At 41.2% G+C, this 25,227-nt stretch overlaps 1 protein-coding gene across 3 annotated transcripts in view; it reads left to right on the top strand.

The window, feature by feature from the left end:
* Window positions 1-1,854: 1,854 nt before the first annotated feature.
* The window catches only part of NMT2 (N-myristoyltransferase 2), a 69,240-nt gene continuing 45,867 nt past the window's right edge, over window positions 1,855-25,227 (top strand). The window contains exons 1-2 of one of the 3 annotated variants that reach the window (XM_054695104.1): window positions 1,855-1,911; window positions 4,459-4,526. In XM_054695104.1, coding sequence (XP_054551079.1) covers window positions 4,504-4,526 — 23 coding nt within the window. In that variant the 5' untranslated portion in view covers window positions 1,855-1,911; window positions 4,459-4,503. Of the gene's footprint in view, window positions 1,912-4,458; window positions 4,527-11,101; window positions 11,250-25,227 lie in introns of those variants that run through there. The other 2 variants (XM_037510656.2, XM_037510657.2) reach the window with 2 other exon arrangements.

The following is a 25,227-nucleotide window of genomic DNA, read 5'->3' as shown; positions in this document are numbered from 1 at the left end:
CACAGGTGTCTAGCTATGATGCCTGGCACCTGATTTGGTGGCGTTAAACTCTCAGCTCTTGCATTTATTCATGATGACCCTGAACTAGTATTTATTGACAGTGTGGCACATTAGCGCTGTGTTCTGAAAGGGGTGAAAAACTGAATCGGGCACAACTGCCACCTTCAGGGTACTATGGACTAAATTGTGTCCCACCTTCCAATACTGCTATATTTGTGGATAGGAGCTCCAGGGAAGAAATTAAAGTTAAATGACACCATAAGAGTGAGCCCTAATCCAATAGGATAGTGTTCTTATAAGTACAGCAGACCACATGTGCTCTTCTCTATCTTCCTCACTCTCTAACACATGCACACACACACACACACACACACACACACGGAGAAGGCCACATGACATCGCGTGAGAAAATAACCATCTACAAGCCAGGAAAAAAGCTCTCAACAAAATCCAACCCTGATGGTTCCTTGATCTTGCACTGCAGTCTCCCGAACTGTGAGAAAATCATTTCAGTTGATTAAGCAACCCAGTCCATGGTCATCCAGGAGACTAAATACCCAGGCTGAGTGTGTTAGGAGCGTTGCCTGCAGGATGGACGTGTCTCGGCTTATATCAGGTTGGTAGGGGTTCCCCACAGTTACTTGTGACAAAGAAGCAAGCAAAAATCCCAGCAGCGGCCTTCCTGCCAGACCTCCTGGAGAGAGCTGAGGAATGGTTGGTTACTCTGGATCTGAAATCCCGGTATGAAGGTCAAGGTAGGCACTGGGGTGACAAATGGCATGCAAGTCTGAATCTACTTAAGAATATACTGTTCTGTTTGGAGGTTTTGGCAAAGAAACAGCCTGGTTCAGATAGTGGAGCATTCCCTAAGCTCCTGGCCTGGAGGACCATCAGGTCTCCGGATTTTTCTAGAATCCAAAGACTTCAGGGAGCACCTAAAACCACTCTTCAATGCTTATAAAATAAACAGAGCTAAAATATCTGAATAGTATACTCTCAGCATGCGCTCACTTAGTCTCCTCCCCCCTCAGCCAATTCTCCCCAGAAACTGAAAATGAAATTGAGAAAAAGGATCATTAAACAGCAGAATTCAGCTGAAGGAAGACTCAGTCCTACTCTACAGAACAAGGTTCTTTCCCAGGCTCATGGGATGAGCACAGAAAATTGGCCCCCACCTGACCTCTTCCCTCTGCTCATCCTGTCTTCCCAATGGGAATTTATGGTCAGACACCCCCAGCAGTGTGCTGCTTTGCCTTGATATGACTCAGCTTTGCTCCTAGCTCCCTTTTGCTGGTTTTTAAATTGTTTTTCTCCTTGCTCTTCTAAATGAAACTTCATCTCCCTGTGTCTCCAAATTCCTAAAAGAGGGAATCTAATATTCAAACCCTCTTTGGGGGATATTTTCATACAAGGTGGTTTTGATGGTCCTGCCACCTCCAGGCTGGCTGCCCTGGTTTCCCTGATAGCAACCTATGAGGTCCACTAAATGGTGGTGAGAATTCGGGTAGACGGAGGCAAGTCTGTCCTGCCTGAGTAGGTGGAATGCTCTGAGTAGGTACAGCGTAACCAACCCCAAGGAACTAAACACTAGAAGTGTGTTTTTCTCCCCAGCAAGAAGCCTGCAGACAAGTTGTCCTTGACTTGAAGGGGTGGCAGACCACCTCACAGAGGACAAGGTGCTTCACATTTTTCCTAACCAGCCAAGTGGCTCACAGTGGCTGCCATAGTCCAAGGTTTATAGATCCATCCATTGGCCCCAGGAGGCATCTTTATGCCCCAGTGACATCACAGTGTCTTGGTGCCACCTCTAACAGCAGTGACTAGCTGGCTTTCCCAATGTCAACAAGCGGATTCTGGTGACAGGAGGAAGGTGGCTTATTTCAGGCAAGCGTCTGCTCTAACAGGAAACAGGTAACTAACTGCAACTCCCCTGAAAGGGTTGTAAGAATTTGCCAAGACACTATTTTGGACAAGTTACTTAACATCTTGGAGACTCAGATTCCTAAATGGAATGAGAATAATGCCTACATCACAGAGCTGTTGTCAAGATTTATATGAAATGGGCCTCCCCCATGGCACAGCGGGTTGAGCGCCGCGCTGTGAAGCTGTCTGCAGCCTCTGCAGCACGGGTTCAATTCCCGGCCAGCCAGGGAGATACCCACATGGCACAGCAGACCTCTCCTGCCTGGCCCACTGCTCCCCTCAGCAGTGTCTTCAGTCTGTCTGCCTGTTCTGCTCCCCGCTCTGTCTCTGGTGAATTCTCTCACCCTCCCGCGCCTCTGACCTGTACCCCAGTTCTTGTATAAATAAATAAACTTTTTTAAAAAAGGATTTATATGAAATAATATATAAGAAATCTGTTTTAATACCTGACATAGAGCAAATGAACATTTCATCTTCCATATCACCTACAGAGGAAAATGTACAGTAAATACTTGCTAGCCAAACACCCCAGTGCTTACCTAGAATGCTATCTTCTCGAATTTTGTTGGATATTTGTTTTAAAAAAAATCAATTTGACATGCAAAGTAAAAGTAAAAACATTAAAAATTCAAAGGCTGGCAAGCTAGGAATTAATTTAAAATGCAATCATGCTGCATTGTATTTATAAGAAAGCTCAGTAACTACATTTAAGCATCTAACACATTTCCCTTAGATCATCTGATTACCCATTGTTACTCTCCCTCAGGCATGGAACCTCTGAATAATCTTCCATTCCTTCCTGCAACTGACTCATTGTTGGTGTTGGGGGATTTTTGCTGTTTTGTTTTTTTTTTTTTTAATTTTGTTGTTTGGTTTGACTTTTCCCCTCTCCTGTTGAGTCTCCAGAACAGTCTGAGGTCATTTCTCATCTGAAATAAATCAAACTCGCTAGTAGTTTTGCCTCCAGACCCTTCCTTACAAGAGATTCAAAACACTGCAGTTAAATCCATTTCTTCCACCTGCATCTTTGACAGCATAATCAGGTGATGCCTCTGCGGTGGATTCAATTTATTCACATTTGATTTTGAGATACTTTATCAAATTATCCTAATTATATCACCTCTCAGTTCCACTCATGATCCTTTCCCTGCCAGTTATGCAAAAGATATTTGGTCTTCTTTCACCTCCAACTCCAAGATCCAAGAATTCCATTGATTTATGATTTATCTCGAAACCCACTCCCCCATCCCCCCATCAGGGAACTTAGCAGCAATAATGCTGTGAGGTCATATCTGCCCCACTAAACAAGACCATTTGAATCTCTGTCTTCAACAAGGTTGAAAAGTCAATAGACCATGATAAACTGAAGGTCTTTTCCCTGGAATGTAAACTCTGCCATGCTCTAGCTAACCCAACTCTGTAGCAATTCTATACATCTATGCGGTGCTTGAAAATCTCCAAAGTTCTTTCTCTTGCACCGCTTCTTGTACAAGCCAGACAACTTTTCATTCTCCGTAGAGTAGATAATATTGTCCCATCATCGAGCAAAGACTGCAGACACTCTACAGGGTAAAGAGACTTGCAAAGGGCACACAGCTCTTAGGGGTTTGACTGTACCTGGATCTTCTGCCATGCAGCCTAACATTTTTTCCATTTACCCCAGCTGCCCCCACAGTATATGTATCATCCACAGACATGTATGCCAAGTCAGCATACCTCACTGCATTTACTATTTAATTTTTGAAAATGGATTATCAACCAAGGAAGAGAGGAAGAGCAACGCTTCCATTCTCTAGTTTTTCTTTTTCCCGGAGCCTACTGTAATGGCTTCACTCCCAAATACTTACTGCCTAGGAGTACAAGAGTGGGTCTGTGAATTTCTGCATTTCAGCAAGTTCAGAGGAAAGTGTCAGTTCTCGCCTTGAACTGTGCTGTGCTCCAGAGGTCTTTTTAACTCCCTCACTTCTTTTCCTACAAAAGGGAGGAAATAGGACAATATTAGCCGCTGAATCTTTCCTGCCACCTCTTAATGGGGCCTCCAAACATGAGGGGGTGGCATCTCTTATTATCTCAGCCTTGGGGCTGAGATAACATGAGATAACCCTTTAATTTCCTGTCTCTCAAATAATGTCGCAGAGCTTATTCTTGTACACTTTTGAAAATATGCCCGAAGGGTAAATTTCCAGGATGATATTTTATACTTATATTTCGAAATTATTTCCCAGAAAGTTTACACCAGAAGTGCAGATCATCTATTTGCCTACATTCTTGCCAGCACCGGTTAGATATTTCTCCAGTGCAACATGATGATTTGTGAAATTGTTAGGGGAAATGTTAATAGCTGTATTAGCAACATAACTGAGGAGCTATAAAAATAAAATAAAAAGAGGGAGAGTGTTTTGGAAAATGGTACATAGTATAGTACATGCATTATATATTAAAATAATATATGCATGTAGTAATAATATATACAATACAATATAGTAATCTTACTGATGAAAAGTTCTGATTAATAACATTGAACATTTTTGCAAGACTCTTAAAGGACTGAGCAGAATAAGAAGATGGTAATCTCTAGAGATGGAGAGGCTTGGATTTGCTGAGTGAGTTTGGGTAAATTATTTAATCTCTCTTGCTCTCTGTTTGCTCACTGAAAATTGGGAAAGTGTAAAGTATACTTTTCAGGCTATCGTGTGAATTAAAAATAATATGTATATAACTGCCACAGCCTGGGGACTTTCAATAAACAGTAGTTACTATTGTTGCAAATGAAAAAATCTTAATATAAAAGTCACCTTGCTTTTTGTTTTGCTTACCTTTTAATTAGGACTGTGCTAACTTTGGCAAATAACTCAGATTTTGTGGGGCCTCTTGGCTGTTCTGAGATGCCCAAGGCTGTTTACTGCAAGAGATGGTGCCAGTGTCTAGTTTGAGAGCAGATCAGATGAATTTGCGTTTGAGGAAGCCCAACCCTATGAAGTCCCGATTTGAACTTTGGCAACACTGGGCATTTCTAAGCTTTAATTGCTCATGTTCAGATAAAGGAGTGTATTTATTCCGTAGAGAGTTTTAAGGTTTGATTCACTGATTTTCACGTTTTTAGGATTTTCCCCTAACATCAGGAAAAACTTCACACATAAAATTTTAAATAGTTGCACAGTGAACATTCAAAGATCTGCCTTTTAGATTCAAGTAATGGTTTTGCTATATGTGCTTTATCACAAATCTATCCATCTATTAATCAATGGATCAACTGATTTTTAACACATGCAGTTGCAGTGGTGTACTGTTAAATGCTTAACAACCGGCTCTTTACACAGAAAAATACCCTGATTTGTAGCATCTGTTGTCTCTGGGATGTAAATACTCCCACTCTGGCCAACACCAAGTTGCCAAGGTGACATCACTGACTCAGAGCAGGAAAGCTGCGCCGGCACTGGCTCCCCCCAGCCTGTGGGAGCCTTCTTGGGGGCACCACTGTAGAAGCTGTGCCTTTAAAAATCCTTTACCATTTTCATTTTCGCTGAAGTTAGCGCAACTCTTAGAGACACTTGTCTCCCCTCCCTGCATTTCATGGAGTCCTTCACCTTTAAGACCATCCTCTGGGGACAGCTGACAATCCAGGTGTTCTTAGCAACTCAATTGGCTTGCAGCTCTGTTTTCCCGAGGGAACAATAAACCTGATCCCTGAGTCTGCTTCAGAGGAGCTGGTATTAGCCCATATAAAGATGAAAGGTCCTAGCAACAAGAATGCAGTCTTTCACTTTTTACAGAGCCGACCACCCTTTCATTATCTGTCACATATTTTAATTTTGAAAGATTGGGAAAGGAAATCAAGTGCTCACATATAATTTCTAGAAGAAATCCTCATTTTTATTTATTTATTTAAATTTTATTTTTATATTCCCCATACAATTGCAACCCCCTTATTTTGACCCCAATCCCTCCTTTCCCCACCCCCCACCCCCCATAGGTTCATAGTTGTTTGTCGATTTTGATATTTTCTTTTTTATAGTTATTCTTTTTCCTGGTCCCTTGTTTAAGTTTTCTAGATTCCTGCTGTGAGTGAGACCATCCGGTATTTTTCCTTTTCTTTTTGGCTTATTTCGCTGAGCATGAAATCCTCATTTTTAGAAGAAACAAGTTAACCTGTACCCTAAAACTACTAAACTGCTTCCTATCACTGTATGTTAAGTTTTTATGAAAATCCACAGTAAGGGGAAATTTTGCCTGACTGCCTCTGTGAACAGACTGTTAAAAGGCGTAGGGCTTACTCAAAGGCAAAACGAGGTGGACTGGCACCTCTGGGTGATGTGGCCACAGACACGGCCAGGGGAGGACTCTCCAGGGGCTGGCAGAGTGTGCTGGGATGACGGCGGAACAGAAAAGACTCACTACTGCATGATAACAGGCACAAGCAGAGGACTCGGGAACACAAACAACTGAACAACTATCTGCTTGTGTGGGAAGCTTTACAGGGAAGGCGACATTTGGGCTGTGTCATGATGACAGATGAGAGAAAGGGGAGGAACAACAAGTGAAAAGCTGAGAAAGGACCTGATGTATCTAGAGGTTGCAGAGGGGCTTGCAGCGGCAAGAGCCAAGAGTGTGCTGATCACTGGGAGACCCTGGGAGGTGGAGACCAGAGGTGGGTGAGGCCAGCTGGTGAGAGGCCTGGAATGCAGACCTAATGGGCTCTGATTGTGTAGAAGGCAATTGGGAGCCACAGGCTTTCTAAATCAGGAGACTAATTGATTGCCACTGAAGGGTCATTCCAGCAGTGCTGTGGGAAAAGATCAAAAGGCATAAGAGAAGAGAGACGGGAACATGGCTGTGGCCTCGGGGTTGCATTCCACTGATTCCCTTCACTGCTCTTGCTTGCCCCCCATTCCACCACCCTGCTTTATTTTCTCCTCCCCTTTCCTGATCTCCCTCTCTCTCCTTCCTATCCCTTACCTACTCTTCTCACTTCTTTACTTATCCTTCCTCCTCCATGCTTTCTTCCTGAGAGGGCCAGGCAGCCCTAAACCTAGGGCAGGAATAGATCCTTCTGCCTCCTGTAGTATTTCTTCTGAAGAAAAACTTGCTGATGAGACAGTATGTTTCTGGAAGATATTGTCTGTATTAATAAAAGAAATAATGAACTCTGGCAAAGCTCTAGCCTGCAAGGCTTTGATGGACAAAGCCTGGATATATTTAAGGAGTTTGGCAAGCAGTGTTTACAGAATTAGGGCCTCTTCTAGCTCCTAAATAAATGCATGCTTCCAAGGCATGCCATGGCATCATCTTTTAATCCCCTGGCATTTTGCCTGGCATCATCCTCAAGTCCCACCTTGTCCAAGACACGCTCCACAGTAGTGAAATTCCATGATGCAAAAAGTCTGCAATATTCACTGTGGCAACTCCTTGCTGGTTTCAACAAGTATGAAAACCTTTCAGCAAAATAATAAGCAGCAGGAGGTGAAAAAGCATGCTTAGTGACCATGACCATCAGAAGTGCTTCTCACCTGTACAATTTCAAAAGGTCCAGCATAGTCATAAGTTCCTCAACAATTAGAAATGGTATCACTTAAAAAAAAATCAAGTCCAATATGAGTGAAAAATGGGCCATCTATCATGAATAGTACAGTGAAAAAGTAATGGGCAGTGTTTTTATGAGGATAGGATGCAAAGGGCACACTGTTCATTTGGCAGGAGTCTTTTTCAGACATACCCAGGGACACAGACAGTAATCACAATTGATGATAACAAATGAAATTTTTCTACTTAACTTTGCTTTTCTGTAGTCTGCAAGCTAGTTGTTGTTGCATATTAAAATATTCTACAAATCAATGACTTATAACAGTGACTACATCATCAGATGATCTATCTCAGATGTCTCTGGGTCAGCTGGGAAGTTATGCTAATCTCAGCTGGACTCTCCCACATGTCTGTGGTTAGAGACATGTGATAGAGTTCATGAAGAAAGAGATGAACTAAGAAAAAACTGACCAGCTTGCAGGTATTCTTAGTCACTTTTATTATTTCCTCAGCTATTGTCTTCTGCCCCATTTTTTCCTCCTGGAACTCATTCATTCTTTTTGGGACTCCTATTGGATGAATGTTGAAACTTTTCATTCCATCACCTATGTCTCTCTTTAATTTTATTTCTCTAAACGCATTCTAGGTTATTTCTCAGATCTATCTTCCTATGCATCAAATCTCTCTTTGGCTGGATCAATAATTTACTAATTTCTGAAAAACTAGAGAATAGTAGGTCGGGTCCTTCATGTAGCATCCTTTCAGAATGCACCTTCATATTTCTGGTATAACAGGAGCTTGTTTGACATTTCCTTTGGAGTTCTGTTGCCTTTTTGTCAAATTCTTATCATTGCTTCTTTCTGTAATTTTGTCCACCTCCCCATCCCCACTTCCTCTTCAAATTATAGTATTCATAGATGAAAATAAGAAGAAATATTCAAATATGTCCCAAGGTCAAGTACTCTGTAGCACTTCACATAATGCATAATACTCTTCCACTGACAGACTGACTCAAGTAAGACTTTTTCATTGTAATTAAGTATCTTCAAGTTTTTCACTACATATTTGCTAATGGCTTACAGAAAATACCTTTAGTCTATCCCTTATTACATGTAGTTTTAAATTTCTTATTGTTTTGGTCTAAAAATGCACTGTATAAGCAGAAAAAAGGATTATACATCTATTCTTGATTATATCCATAAGTGAATCACAAAGCCAAATGGTTCCATTTATATGAGGTACGTAATCAGTTCATAGCTAGATAAAGTAAAATAATGGTTGCCAGGGACTGTAGGGATGGGGAATGGGGACTCATTTAAAGGATATAATTTCAGTTATGCAAGATGAAAAAGCTTTGGGAATTGCTTGCCTAAAATATTAATATACTTAACACTATTGAACTGTATACTTAGAAATGTTAAGATGGTAACACATCTTACCACAATTTTTCCCTCTTTTCTTCTTTTATATTGAAGAAATACTGCATTAGAGCACTATATACGTTTCTGGGGTGCATCATTGAGAATCAACATGTGAATATACTATATTAAGTTATCACAATTTTTTTCAAAGAAAAAGTTATAAACATTTAAATAAAAGAAGACCAATTATACATCTATGGCCTACGTAACGTAATAGGAGATGAGACAAGCAGGATAGGAAATTCTCAAGTGCCTCTTTTGACACACTGATAGCTACTTTACGGTATCCTCTTCCCACAGATAAATCTTGAATGCTAGATTCCAGAAAATGCCACTTGGTTCCAATTCCTCAAACTCTGGGATTAACCAGAGAAAGCAAAAAATTTTGAGAAACTGATTTTTCTGTACATGACAATAGGATTTAGGCACCTTCAAGGTCATCTGCAAATTTTTTTCTCCTTCAAACAATTAATGATGATAAACATTTGTGTTATACAATACCTCATTCGGTACTGAACAGACATCTGGGCCAACTTCTTCCATCCTGTGGAACAGATGTTCCTGGTTGTCATTGTTTTCTAGAGTTTAACTGGTTTTTGATGACCTCATTTTATTTCTCCAGCATTATTTGTTTTCTTATTCTTTTTTGAGTGACTCTTAGTCAAAGCTTCTTGAAAATTCAAATAATATATGTCTGCTGAGTTTCCTTTACTTCATATTTTTAAAATCTTTCAGAGTGCCCTTCTGATAGGTTACAGTATGTGATTTGGTAGGCGTGCTGCTGGCCAGGATCCTGCTGGCTACCCCACTGGGTTTACTGTTACCTAATTCTTCATAGGGATGAGCCATTTCTTCTTATAGGGATAAGCCACAGAAAACTCACTGATCTAGATTTACCTTTATCCTAAAATTCGAATTTGGAGTCTTCTGGAGACTTTCAATCTCAGCAATAGCTGCAGTTGGGGAAGATAGTATTGGTGTTTTGGCCCCATTTTGGACATCTTACAGAAGCTTAGCTGACCAACATCAGCTGATCACTAAAAGGCTGATGGACTTTGAAAACATACTGCATGCAATGAGATACTTTTATCTCATTGCATTTTAAGGGCAGAGTCTTCTTTACCGGGAAAAGGGCCGCAAAAAGCCCACAGTAACTTCTGCAGAAAAAGAAGCCTCACCAAAATTTTCAGGTGGCTTTTTGAAGTCTCTTTTTTCTCACTGAGCTTTTCTGATAGCTATCTTCCCACTGCCTTTGCAAAAGCACCTTTTAAGGCTGTCTGTGGCCTGGCGGGACTTTTGAACACTACTCATTACAGGAGAGCAAAAAAACGGACTGCTGTGTACAGACCACGACAGCAAACAGGAGTCTGAACTTCAGACTGCTTTTTATTTGACCACCTATGCTGTGCTTCCTTCCTTCCTCTTTTCAGCAGAGATAAGGGAGGCCAGGTTCAGCCCAAAGGCCACCCACCTTTGCTTGCATGGCCTAGGTCAAGACAGTCAGTCACTTGGGAAGGCCAGACTGGCTAACCTGACACTGTCCCTTGCTTCCAAGATGGCTGTTGTGTTCTGAGGCAATTCTTGTGTTTTCTAAGGAAAACAAGGGCAACTCCAGAATTTTCTGTCAAGAGTTCTAGGGCTGTTGGAATGGCGAGGTGGGAAAGCTGGAAGCACTCTGTTTTGACTTTGGCTTTGATTTTATATTGTGTTGGACAGATAGATGCAGATATATGAAATGGAATTTTTAAAAGTATGCGTGTGTATGTGTGTGTGTGTGTGGGGGGGGGGGTGTCTTCTGCAAATCTGTGGCCTTGGCATCCCTACTCCTGACTAAAAACAAATCCCTGCGAAGGGTTTACATGTAAAGATGTAAAATGTAGTGGCCTATGTTCCAAAAATGAAGGCTCACAGGATTTGGAGTGCGCACGTTGCAGCGTTCAGATTCGAGCCCTGAGCCGAGGCGGTCTCAGGCTTGGAGCTTTTCAGGCTCGCGGGGTGCGCGGGGCGCAAGCCCGTGACCCCCCAACGCCCCTCCCCGAACCCAGGCGAGGGGAGGCGCGCGGACCCCTCTCGCTCTCCTCAGCCCGCCCAGCCGCGGTGGGCGGGCCGCGGCGGGGCGGGGCGGGGGGGCGGGGCGGGGCGGGGCGGGCCGCGCGGGCCGGGGCTCCGGGCTGAGGCCGCTGGCGGCACTAGGGGGAGCTGCTCGCGCCGCCTTCGCCGCCGGCCCCCCACGCCCGCGGCCCGGAGCGCCGCCTCCCCAGCCCGCGCCGCCGCGATGGCGGAGGATAGCGAGTCTGCGGCCAGCCAGCAGAGCCTGGAGCTGGACGACCAGGACACGTGCGGCATAGACGGGGACAATGAGGAGGAGGCCGAGCACGCCAAAGGGTAGGCGGGCGGCGCGCGGAGGGGCGAGCAGGGGCGCGGGCAGCGCGCGCGCCGGGGCTCCGCTGGGGCGCCGGATCGCGGGGCGCGGGAGGGGCCGGGGCCCGGGCGTGGGCTGCGGCCGGCGCCCAGACGGTGGCGGGGTTCGGCCCGCGGGGGAGCCGTGCGGTGCGGCGCGGGCGAGGCCCCGGGGTGGGCGGGGAGGCGCGGGGCCCGCGGACGCCGCTGTCACCTGCCGCGCGCCCGGCCCCGCGCGCCCCCACCCGCGCCGCGCCGCCCTGGCCGGCGTGGGACTCGGGGCACCGAGGGCGGCCGCGCGCCGGCCCTTTGTGACGGCCGGGGCTGTGGGAGCCCCCCTCCTGCGCTCCTGGCGTCCCCCAAGTCCTGCCAGACCCTCCCCCCACCCCTCGCCCTGAGAGGAAGGGCTGGTGTGGGGAGCGGTGTGCGAGCAGCCCCCGGTGGCTCTGGGCTGCTGGCGGGGACCTGCGGAAAGTTGTGTTTCCCGGGCGGCGGCCCCATCCCCGCCCCGCGCCGCGGGGGGTAGGGGGCGCGCAGGGGGTCCCCCGCCCTGCAGCTGCTGGGGGCGCGCTGCCCTGCACCGCGGACCGTGTCCCATCCCCTAATGGAGACTGTCTGGGGAGGCAGCTCGTGCAGACCTGAGCGGAGCCTGCTTGCAAAGCCGGCGTCTGAGCTCCGGAGCTGCATGCGCCAAGCCTTTAACCCCTGATCAGGTTTCTCATTCCCTATCACTGGCTCCCATTCGCCCCCGCAGACTTGATCTACTCTCCCCTTGGAAAAGGGATTGCTTCCGGTGAAGGGTGGCTTTGAAGTTCTGTTTTTAGAAGCGTAGTGGGGTGAGGGTCATTTTGAATGAAGACTGGTGTCCTTGAAGCTGGGGTTTGCATTTGTGTTTTGACCCCGTTGGGTTTAAACTGTGCACTGGCACAGAGCTTATGGCTGCCCCCTTCGAAGTGAAATTTTGCAGACCATGGTGGACTGATGAAGAAGTGGGTCAGCTCAAAAACATGATAGGGAGGCCCTACACAGATGGCTTATTATTCAGTTCATGGAGAAGGTTCTGTAAATGATTGATGATTTCAAGTGTAAAGCATTTGCAATTTGTTTAAAGCCTGCTTGAAGATTTAAGGAAGGAACTTTAAATGAGCTTATAATATGTTATAAAATATTAAAGAGAGGAAGGAAAAGAAAAGCTGACTAAAGGTATCTCCCGTTTGCGATTGCTTTCTTTTTTTATTATTATTATTTTTGCAGTGAGTACTTCCGTGGCAGCTGCAAGTCCCGACTGTTGTTATCATTCCAGTCTAGAATATATTTTTAAAGGAAGGAAAGGAAATTCTCCAGAAATCTGAGCTTGAGGTCGGTTCATGTAGTGATGGAAATTTACCTATGATGGATAGCTAAATAGGGATTTTTTTGTTTGTTTTTTAAACAATAGCACTAATGCTAGAATTGGGCTCTGATGCAGAGGTGACAGATCACCCCGATAACTTAAGGACTTGTCCCTCATGTTTTTTGGAGAGACCATGGACTTCTGTCTTCATCTACTGTAATTTTTATTTATTGTTCTTCATTCTTTTGACCGTTTGATTAGCACGTCTTTGCTTACATGATCAAGAATGTGCATGGCACAAAGAATTACTCAGCTGTGTGCTCATTGATCCTGGCTTGCCCCCAGAAGCCTTGCTGTGTGAAATTCCCAAATTAACACCCAAAGGAATCTCCAAGTCCCCTTCACAGATTTTCACTTTTGTACATTAGCACATTAATTATATATTAGCACAGTTACTCACATTTTAGAGATGTCCAATGGATTGACATTTTTTAACCAAGAACAGATAACATGATAACAGCTTCTAGTGGGAAGAAGTTGATGTGATGGATTTATGGCAGTCTGTATTACACATAGAGATTAATAAAAAAACAAATTGCTGTGCTTGTTAAACTGCTTTTTTGGATTTGAATTTAGATGATATCTGCTAAATTTGGGGAGTGGTTGTGTTTTATTTTGATTGTGTTTTGATGGTTTGCCTCAGTAGAAACCTGGATTTTTTTTTTTTTCTTAAGTAGCTCAAGTTTGTAAATGTTAAAACTTGAAAGACTCCTCTTTTCTACTTGTGGCCTCTTTATTCTCCACTAGTTTAAGTGAGAGTCTTTGAAAGAGTAAGTAGGTAAATGTTTCAGCTTTTATTAATTTTTATTTTTATTTATATATTTTTTACATTGTCATTCATTCTGCTCTCAGGTGTAATCCCCATAAAATTACCACCACTGAGACACCTGTGAACTGTCACCACAGTCCCTTGTGCTCCTCTCTCCCATGTTTTGATCCCTCTCCTCCCCCTTCCCCAACTAAAGGCCTCCAATTTATAGTTTCCCTGCTATTTTTGTCTCCACCCACCCCCATCCCTTGTTTGTTTTCATTATGTTCCTCCTATTAGTGAAACCATCAGATATTTTTCTCTTTCCTTTGGACTTATTTCACTATCATAATCCCTTCCAGCTCCATCCATGTTGCTGCGAATGGTATGAGTTTTTCTTTTTTGATTGCTGTATAGTATTCCATCGTGTACATACACCACATCTTCTTGATCCAATCATCTGTTTTTGGGCACGTAGGTTATTTCCATATCTTAGCTATTGTGAATAGTGCTGCAATAAACATAGGAGTGCAGGTTTCCTTTCGAATTAATGTTTTTTGTGACCTTTGAGTAGATTCCTAGAAGTGGAATTGCTGGGTCATATTTTTAGTAGCTTTCCATATGGTTGGACTAGTTTGCATTCCCACCAGCAGTGTTATAGAGTGCCTTTTTCTCCACATCCTTGCCAGCATTTGTTGATGCCAGTTTTTTTTAATATGTGCCGTTCTCACTGGTGTGAGGTGGTATCTTATTGTGACTTTGATTTGCATTTCCCTGATTATAAGCAACGTTGAACATTTTTTCATATATCTGTTGGCCATTTGCATTTCCGCTTTGGAGAAGCATCTTTTTAGCTCTTATGACCATTATTTGACTGGATTGTTTGCTTTGTTTTTGTTGAGTCTTATGAGCTCTTTGTAGATCTTTGAAATCAGTTCCTTATCAGTTGTGTGGGATGTAAATATTTCCCCCCAATCGGTAGGGTGTCTCTTTGTTTTGGTTATTGTCTCCCTTGCTGTACAGAAGCCTTTTAGTTTGAAGTAATCCCAGCTGTTTATCTTTTCCTTCACTTTTGTTGCTTTGGGGGATGAGTCTTTAAAGATGTTTCCTAGATGTATGTCATGGAGTGTTTTGCCTATGTTTTCTTCTATATATTTTATGATTTAAGGTCTTATGTTCAAGTCTTTTATCCATTTTGAGGTTTTTTTTTTGCACATGGTGTGAAGTAGTAGTCTAGTTTCGTTCTTTTGCATGTGGCAATCCAGTTTTCCCAGCACCATTTATTTAACAAACTGTCCTTGTTCCATTGCATATTCTTTGCTCCTTAGTCATAGATCAGTTGTCCCTATATGTATGGCTTTATTTCTGGGTTTTCAGTTCGATTCCATTGGTCTGTGTGTCTGTTTTATTCCAGTACCATACTGTTTTAATTATTATGGCTTAGTAGTATAGTTTGAAGTCTGGGCATGTGATGCCTCCATTCTTCTTTTTAGTCAGGAGAGCTTTGGCTAGTTGAGGCTTTTTGTGATTTCATATGAATTTTAGCATTGCTTGTTCTATTTATTTGAAGAATGCCATTGAATTTTTATTGGTATTGTGTTGAATCTGTAAATTGCTTTCGGTAGGATGACCATTTTGATAATGTTAATTCTTCCAGTCCATGAACAGGGGATGTCTTTCCATTTCTTTGTGTCTTCCTTTATTTCTTTTAACTATTAAAAGCTTTACCTTTTAAAGCAGAATTGTCACTTTGAGTCCACTAGGCATGGGTCATTTTGCAGGCAATAATTTACTAAATAGTACTCTTGCGGCCTCAAAGAATTAATGTATCCCTACAGTTAAGAACAATGCATTTACTAAATGTATTAGACATGAGTTGAAACTGGGATCACAGATAAAATGAAAATACCAAATTATATTATGTAAATGTTATGGCATATGCTTTCTTTTTTCATTTTCATAGAATTTCCTTTGTGAACTTAAAAGAATATTTCATTTTTTTGGAAAATACCGAAAGTCGATGAATAAAATATATTTTATGTTCAATTAAATGCAGTGACTTACGTTTAATCAAGAGCAATGCTTTTGGATTATAAACTTGAATCTCACTATCTTATTTTTCATGGAAAATATGCTATTTGTTTAACTTTTTGGTCAGTCCAAATATGAAAGTGCCATGCCATTTAAAAAATTTAATGAATTCCAAAGAACATAGGGAAGAGGTTGTGAGTTTTAATTAGTGAAGACTGTTTAAAGAATTATGGTTTTCGTATCTTCAAACAATATGCAGCAGTTAGACCTAGCCTAGTAGAGGATTACCTAGACAGAATCTTTAAATAATTCCTTTAACACATGAATAAAGAGTTTGAGGGAACTTGAAAACTTTTGAGCAAATTCAAAATTATAAGATAGTCTTGTTTAATACTGTTATTTTCTACATAGGTAAATATTAACCTCAGTCCAAATTTTTTTTTTTTTTTTTTGCATGAGTTGTTATAAATAGTACTGATTACTGAAAATTTCACTTCTCCTATGGGTGACGCTGACACTAAGAGGTTACTTATAGGATGACTTCCTGAGGAACTATCCCAGGTGGGTTTGAGGTTAGGTAGCTAGTTAGGGATCTTTAATAATCCTCTCCATTTGATGTATACGTGTCTTCTGTTTCTTTTTTCTGAAGGGGTTGGGAAAGCCATTGAAGGCAGGGAAAATTGTTGAAGATGTGGATGAAGTTTGCCATCTTCTTATCCTTGCCTATTAATGTGCATCTTCTCTATAAGTAAAATACACTGGATAGTGGTCATCACTTATTCTGCCTATACCCCCACATGAAGCACCGTGTTATTCAGTGTTAAAAACAGTTGACCTAAATAAAATCAGGGTTTATGTTGATGTTTAGCGTTTGTGGACCTGAGTCCTATTGTGAATATGTGGAATATCCTTATACCAGTAAACGATTCTCTGACACCAGCTGGGTGTCCAAGAATTCATCTCAATTTTGACACTGTCTACCAAGGAACAACTTCAGGTTCCTCAGGTGAAGGGCTCAGTGTCTCCCGATGGCCCTCCACCCTCAGGAGCCAGTTGCTGTTCCCTGTGCTTCTGACCATACTGCTCTAAATCAGAGGTTCCCAGTTCCCACACTCCTCAGGATGGATTTATTTATTAGATCAGCCCACAGAATTCAGGAAACCCATTTACTCACTAGATCACTGATTTCTTAAAAAGAGAGTCAGGAATAGCCAGATGGAGAAGATACTTAGGGCAAGAATTGGGGATAGGGTGTGGCACTTCCATGCCAAAGCCTTCAGGACCCTGTTCTGGGGTTTTGATGTAACCTCATCATATAGACTCCTCTGATTAACCTTGACCTTTAGCAATTAAACTCCACCTCCTCTCCCCTCCTGAGTGAGGACTGGACTGGAAATCCCAACCCTCCAAACCCTGGTAGGCTCCACTGGCACCTTAGATGCAGGCCATAAAGTCACCTTGTTCACATAACAAATGACACGCCTATCACTCTGGGCAGTAAGGAAATTGCAAGACTCTTGGGAGCTGTGAGCCTGCACTTTTGGGTAAAGACCATATATGTATCAGAATAATTACTTTGGTCATCTAAGTGAAGAAATGCATATATATTATAAATTAAAGCACCACTTTTGGCAACAAAACCAAACCTCACCAACACTGGCTTTCAGAATGCTTCTTTACTAGACATATTGATGTTATACATCTTGCTAAGAGAGCTTTTTTTCTCGGCATTTACTGTGATCGGAATAAGAGGCAGCTACCAAGAATATTCATATAGGAAATAAAACAAACATGAATATGTCTTTGTTGGCAGATTAATGACTAAATTATTTCCTGCAGTAGATATTAGTTTTAGTGTTTGAGAATTATTCCCAGATGTTTTTATGATTTTTTTTCCTTGGGATAATTAAAGATCTGGTATTTGTCAAAGATTAACTTTGGAATTCTTTTAACAAAAAACATAATCTTTTTCCTTCTACTCCCTATCTAGGGAAAAAAAATTGAAATCCCTGTGTGTGATGTGACTCCTGTAGACTTTATCTGTGGCTGTGAGAGTTTGTCCTTAATCAGCTATGAGGAATCACTGAGAAAATGCAAAAAGTGACTGACTCTCAATGGATTTTTTTCTTGTGATAGAAAATGATAGAATAATTCAGAGTTGTAAAAATGGAGCTACCATACGACCCAGCAGTTCCATTCCTAGGGATCTACCCAAAGGACACAAAAACAATGATTTTAAAGAATACCTGTACCCCTGTGTTTATTGCAGCACTATTTACAATAGGTAAAACCTGGAAACAACCCAAATGCCCCAAAATAGATGACTGGCTCAAGAAGATGTGGCATATATACGCAATGGAATATTATTTTTTTATTATTTTTTATTTTTGTTTGTCTATTTTGTTTATTTTTTCAAAGAACCATACAGTGGAATATTATTCAGCAATCAAAAAAGATAAACTCATGCCATTCGCAGCAATGTGGATGGAACTAGAAGGAATTATGCTCAGTGAAATAAGCCAGAAGGAAAAAGAAAAATACCGGATGGCTTCACTTACAGCAGGAATGTAGGGAAACCAAATAAGACATCAGTGTAAAAAATAATAACAGTGCAAAACACAACAAAGCAAAAACAGACAATTATAAATAGGAGACATCCTGCAGGGGAGGAGGAGGAAGAGGCATCAGAGGGAGGGAGGGTGGGAGGAGCACCAGGGACTAAGGTGATGGTACTCAGGTGCATTGATGAAGGAAACTCTGTGGGGACTACACCTGAGGGGGTGGGGAGAAGCAAATATTGTTTAAAAATGAACAATGATGTAAAATATAAATAAAAATGAGAGATTTAAAAAATGAGAGAGATTTTCATTTCCTGAAAAAAAAAAGAATAGTTCAGAGTTGTCCTTTCTGAAATTTTAATTTGTTATCAACTGTATAACTTAAATGTAAAGGTCTGTTAACAGCCCTTGCCCAAGGAGCCTCCTCTACTACCGGAAACTGACTTTGCTTACTTTGTTTGAAGTGATCTCATGTCTGCTCAGAAGTGCATCTGAAATGGTGATACCACCTTGAACCCAGACAAACTTTTTCCAGAGCTTGGCAAAGCTATAGAAAATTTCTAAGTATAGGGCACATCCTTTGCCATCTTGAAACATAAGTATTCGTAATAAATACAAATTAAAAGTCATTTACTTGGTTAAATGGGGGATTAGAACCAAGTTTTGTACCAAGTTCAAGAAAGAGGTAATTGATAGGTGTGTTGTTATTTCATTTGAAGATGTAATTAGCTTTTACTCATTGTGAGAGTGCTTATTAAACATACTTATTAAAAATTCAAACAATGAAGTATATAGAGAGTGAAAACACCTGGTTGTCTCTATTCTAGAGATACTACTATTGACAGTTTAATCAACTGACATTTATATACGTGTATGTGTATATAAGTGCATATTTAACGTAAATAGGATCATACTTTGCATGGACTTAGACTTTGTATTTTTCACTGTCTGCTAGAACTTTCTGTGGTGGTGGAAATGTCCAATACAGAGGTCACTAGCCATTAGAAATGTGGCTAAAAAAAGATGTAAGAATTATATAAAATAAAATATTTAAATAAAAAAAAGAAATGTGGCTAAAGGGACTAAGGACCTGAATTTTAATTAATTTCAAATTGTATAGCTCTATGGGGTTAGAGCTATTATATTGAACAATTCAGGTCATATCTTGCCTTTAAATTGTATAAGCTTTATGGGACTCAAGTATCTCTTTATTCTTTCCTTGTCTTTTGCAGAATATGTCAAGTATTCATTCTTCCTTTTTTTTTTTTTTCCTCTAGTGTTTAGAAGTTCTATAGCCTTCCTCCCAACCCCCTGGATGTTCTGAGTTTTCCTTCATTTGTATTTCCTAGGTTTTGTTGAAATAATCTGGAATCTTAATTCCATTTGGCTTCTTTTATTTTTGCATCTTGTTAAAAAATTTTTTCTTAGTTATTACATTATATTACTATATTCACATCCATATTATCAAAAGCTTTTTAGATTTTACTGACAACTCTACTGGTTTTATTGATTGCCATGATTCCTGGTAAGTGTCATGCTCTCCTTTTCTTCTTTTGAGTACTTGTAATGTTTTTCTTATTATGAATACAAGTATGCAGATGATATGTTTTCGGAATTCTTATATATCTGAAGATGACTTTTGTTTTATCATCTTTGCTGGCAGGCATAAACCGTGCCTGTAAATCTATAACTCTCACTCTCCTTTAAACTTTATGGAAATAGGGCCTCCCTAGGGTGCAAAGATTTAAGGGTTTAACCTATGAAGCTATCCGCAGCCACTGCAGTATGAGTTCGATCGCCAGCCAGGGAGCTACCCACATGGCACAGCAGACCTCTCCTGTCTTGCCTGCTGCTCCCCTCAGCAGTTTATTTCAGTTGATCTGCCTGTTCTATTCCCCGCTCTGTCTCTGGTGAATCCTTTCACCCCCCCCAAAACCTCAGGCCTGTACCCCAGTTCTTGTCTGCATAAATAAATAAATCTTTTAAAAAAATAAACTATGGAAATAAACATTGTTTTATTATCTTGTAGCACTTCAATGGTACAGATGTTTCTCTGGCAACCTACTTCTCTTTTGTAGGTAACCTTGTTATTTTTCTTTACATTGACTTGTTTTTTAGTCTAGAAGTTTGTAGGATTTTATTCCTGTCTTTCTATAAGGCAGTATTTTCCATCTCCTTTTAACTGCTAGGATCATTCTTTTCTTTAATAGCGAAACAAAATGACTGAAGCGCATACATATTTATGAGAGTTTGGGGGGACTGATGTTTCCCTGGTCCTCCAGTGTGTCCATGCTGCCCTCTGCCCCCCCATCACCTAGCTTCGAATGCTTTGGACTCTTCAAATGCTTTGGGCTTTTAAACTCTCTTTTCCTTAGACCACTTGACTCTTTGTGGAATATAGTTAATCTCTTTTCTCCTTCTTCCCCCTTCATACACACACCGTTTTCTGAAGATTTTGTGAATAATGAGGGGAGGGGTTAGATGGTTGCATAGGACAGAAAACAACTTCAAATTCAACATCAAGCATCAGTGTTCACCAAAAGGGATATATTAGTGTCCGTGCCTCCCACCCCAATACACTGTAGCTTACCACAGAACCACCTTCCTTTGAGGTTGTTCTATTAATTGTCCCACCTCTGTGTCCTCTCAAAATCCAAAATCCAGCTCAAAAGTCCTTTCCTGAAGCCTTCCATGGTTGTTATAACCAGTGGTGATAACCCCTGTCAGGGGCCTGTAGCTTTCACTGAATGTCCCCTCACCTGGTCCCTCCCTGCCGGCTCCCCACAACCCCCAGTCATCTTCTCAGGCAGACCCTAGCTGGGTGACAGCATCACATGCTGAAAAGTGGGGATCGGAGTACTTGTGTCTATTGCTTAATGTGTGGGTATAACACCTCCACACACTGCCTCAAATAAAAAGATTTTAAAACATATAGCAGGAGGGCCTCCCCGGTGGCGCAGCGGTTGAGCGCTGGGTTGCGAAGCTGCCCGCGGCCTCTGCGGCGCCGGTTCGATCCCTGGCTGCTCCCCGGCCACCGGAGGAGGGTCCCACATGGCACAGACCTCTCCTGCCGCCCGCTGCTCCCCTCAGCAGTGTACTTCGGTCCTTCTGCCTACTCTGCTCCCCGCTCTGGCTCTGGTGAATTCTCTCACCCTCCCGAGCTTCTGACTGTACCCAGTGCTTGTATAAACAAAACAAACAAACAAATAAATAAATAAATAAAACATGCCTCTATTTAAAAAAAAAAAAACAAACATATAGCAGGAAATAAAAAAATAAGTAAAAAAAAAAAAATCACAGGTTATCTAAAAAAAAATATATGACCCAACTTTATTAGAGTTGGGGACCAATTCAGGAGTTCAAGATTTATCCATCTCTAGCTTTTTCTCTTCCCTCCTTTCAGGCAACTACTAACTGCCTGCCTGAAGAACCTGTTTTTAGTTCACATTTTCCAGAAAGGATCTGGTTTCTGGCCAATAAGACTTAGTCCAGTCAGCTATACGCAGAAGGAGGAGCATGTGGGAGATCATATTGGGTTCACCCCGGTAGTGAGGCCTGTGATCAGAGGTTGTTTTCAGAGAGGGAGGTGGTAAGCAAGGCTGGCACCTTCAAACAAGTCCAGGCTGGCTGCACAGGGACACCACTTGCAGCCTCTTGCCCCTGCAATACCTGGTATATTGCACAGTGGTAGCTTAATATAAATTTGTTGAGTGGATTCCAGTGTTCTTAATCCCCACTGACAAATTAATTTCTAATTAAAAAAAAAATTCCCCGATGTGCATTATGAACATGTGAAGGGTTTTCTTTTTCTAACCCTAATTGAATGAACTTGGATTGTACAATTTCCAGTTGTATTCCATGCTGAATAGGACCGAACATGGTAAAATAAAATAATAGCTAATTTTTTTGACTCATATGTGCTTTGAACTTTGCATATACCCTTTCCCCACCCCCCCCTCACTAAATCATTACAATAACCTACAAAGAAACAGGCTTATCCAAGTTGAAATAACTTGCTCGAGTGACAGATCAAATTCAGAGATCTTGAACCTCTCTCTGTCTGACTGTAAACTCTTGTCTTTGTGATAAAAACTGCATAGTCTCATGGACCATGAATAGATAAGACAAAGAGTAATTTGTTTGCTAATGTTTCAAGCCCACAAAACATAGGTTACCCCTTGAGGGCCTTTGAACTCAAAACTCACTGGTGTAATGGGAACACTTGTCAATGAATTTAAAAAATAAATAAATGTATAATTTCTTTGTTTAAAAAAATATTGCACCTTGATTATTGAGACACATTTTGGGTTTCTCTTTAGGTGTGTTAAAGGACTACATTAAGTGCTTGTCCATAAGTTCTTGGGAACTGTCACTTGAAGTGAAAGGATGTATAACGAGACCAATTTTACTATAGGCTAATGGATATAAACAAGAGTTAAGGGATATAAACAAGAGTTAAGTTTGGTGAATTTCTGCTTACAAAACACCAGCACACTCTAAAATGAAGACTCCAAACCCTTCTAATATTAAACAATTTGCGTTCATTCTTTCATTCTCCAACCTACTCATTCCAGTTCAGGATAAGGGAGGCTGGAGCCTCTCCCAGCAACTTGGGGTGCAAGAGGACACTAGCCTTGGACAGGAAGTCTTTCATCTTGGGGTGCACCCCACGCACCCACATTCACTGGGCTTGGAATAGTTGAGACACTCTGGTGATCCTCACATGCACACCTTTGGATGTGGGAGGAAACCGAAGTTCTCACAGAAAACCCCACAGCCAGGGGAGACATGAAACTCTGCACAACAGTGACCTGGACTGGGAATGGAATTTTTTTCTCATCAGTATTATAATGTTGAACCAAACATTATTCAAAGACATGCTGCACTATTACTTGGAGCATCAGCATAATTTGCAATGAGTTCTTTTTCTTTTACATTTCTTTCATGGCTATCTCATCTCCTTTCTGGTTCAAGCTTTGTAGCTGCAGCCTCCTTCACTTGGCATCTCCCCCAGGTGCTCCCCGCCCTTCAGCACTGTGGTCCTTCAGACCTCCACAAAGTCAGTTTCCTTAAGCAGCAAAATGGGTTCAGGAATCTGTTGTTGAGCATCTCTGGATGGTAGCGCTGTGAGGGCAATCAGCTGCAGCACATGGTACCCCAGCTCTACTGCTCAGCCTGTTTTGTGTTTGAGTTGGGGTGTGCTGTGACTTCCTGTGAGTGGCCCCTCACAGGAGAAGGAGGAAACCCAGCACATAATCACCCTCTGGGGTCCCAGACTGAGTTGGAATTTTAACTACAGTTTCTATGTTGTTACCACATTGTACTCTGTTACTGGCTTGAACACACACACCAGGGAAATACCAGCTCTTTATCCCCAAGGCTATAGTCACTCAGTGTTCAGGTTCACATAATACTTTCCCAGAAGATGTTGATTCAGTTAATATGAAATTCAGTTAATATGATTCAATTATATGATAATATGATAGTTTCTACATATTTTTTAGGTGTTTTTTTCTTCTGGAAGGGGAAGATGCTTGTTCTTCACTACACGTTAGGTTTTCATAAAGTTTATAAAAAGCAAAGAACCAGTGAAAGTAGAAGTCTGTTTGGTTTTTCCAAATGAAATTTTTAAAATAATTCTTTTTGCAAAAGCACATAATTTTTTCATATAGAACATAGAATGTATCATCAAGTAAAAAGTCAGTGCCTGATGTCTTTGTATATACATTTCCCCATTCATAAGTATTTACAGAAATGCAAATACCCTATACTTGTTCTAGAAATTCCTATAGATGACCATCTACTGCTTAGTCCCCTGTTCTTGGGCATCTATAAATACAGTAAAGATATTTTGAGGGAGAGAAAAACCATATATAAATTTTACTGCAGTATATTGTTTTAAGGTTTGTATTTTATTGTTAGTTATTGTTCATCTTATTTGACTTAATTTATAAATTAAACTTTATCATAGACAGGTACATATGTGTTGGAAAAATTATAGTATTTAGAAGGTTCAATATTACCTTCAATTATCAATTCAGACATCTGCTAGGGGTCTTAGAACATATCCCCCACCAGTAAGGGGGGACTCCTATATAAAAGATGAAGTAAAAAATGAAAAACTGATATATAGGGGAATTCTGAAATAGGCATATAACTTGAAAAGCACATCAAATTGTTAACTTTGCTAGCACGTATTCATATTATTCACTTTAACAATGCTAATACTGTATTGAAGTGAATGTCAGCCAGAAAAAAAAAGGTGGTTCTTTTTTTTTTTTTTTTTACTAGTTATCTATCTTCCTTTCAAAAACTCCAGAAGGCCCAGAAATGAGAAAAACCATAAAAGTAAAAGTGGTGAATATCAGCTCTTCTATCAGAAAAACATTTGTGAGCCGGGTGATAAGAGACTGTAAGATATAGTGTAATTCTTCACTAATTTGAAACATCACGAAGATATACTTTATTAGCTCTCTCAAGTCTTTTGTTAAAATATGATTTTTCTACTTGTTTTATTCATCTTTCATCTTTTTATTCCTGAGGTACATAGAAGTAAGCCGTTAGGAGATTTATACGTTGAATAGCTCACTTATATTTAGTCTTTTAGTTATGTGATCTTAAAGATATAAAGATATATTAAATTTATTTCTTGCATTTTAAATATTCCTCATTTATTCTGATCTTTTCTATCTACAAAGATAGGTCTCACTTAATAAGCTAATGAGTTTCTGGCCAATGAGTATTGGTAAAATTTTAGGTTATGTAGTAACATTAACTCTTATTGGCAGTAGGTCTTTATGGGAAGTAGCTACCACAATTGAAATAATGAAGCAGTCATGGAAAGAGAAGGCTAAGGAGGCTCGTAGAGATTTCCCCACATTTAGATGAAATAACTAAAAACTTGGAACAACCCAGTATCTAAAAGAAAAGTGGGGGATTATCTAAGGAACTGTAGGCCAGATGCCAGCAAAGGAAATTATCTAGTCTTCTTGGGTTGAATCCAGGCTTCTTGTTCAGCCGCTGCCTTGAGTTAGCCACTCTTTGCTGCTGACGTCCATGTAAATATTGCAATTGTTGACTGGTCCCATGGTGACCTCAACCCAAAACTTCAGAGCTTCAGGTGGCTGCTGCCACCCATCTCACTGCTGACCTTTGTAATGATCTCTGCCCTCACTGGGCATGATCTTCAGGGGCAGTTTAAGCTCTCAGTTTGCCAAGCACTTATCTATGACT

Source organism: Talpa occidentalis, unplaced genomic scaffold (assembly GCF_014898055.3).
Source record: "Talpa occidentalis isolate TD23 unplaced genomic scaffold, MPIMG_talOcc4v2.1 talOcc4.14, whole genome shotgun sequence".
Classification (NCBI taxonomy): Eukaryota; Metazoa; Chordata; class Mammalia; order Eulipotyphla; family Talpidae; genus Talpa; species Talpa occidentalis.
Note: the sequence above shows the minus strand (reverse complement) of the source record. Positions and strands in the feature narration are given on the sequence as shown.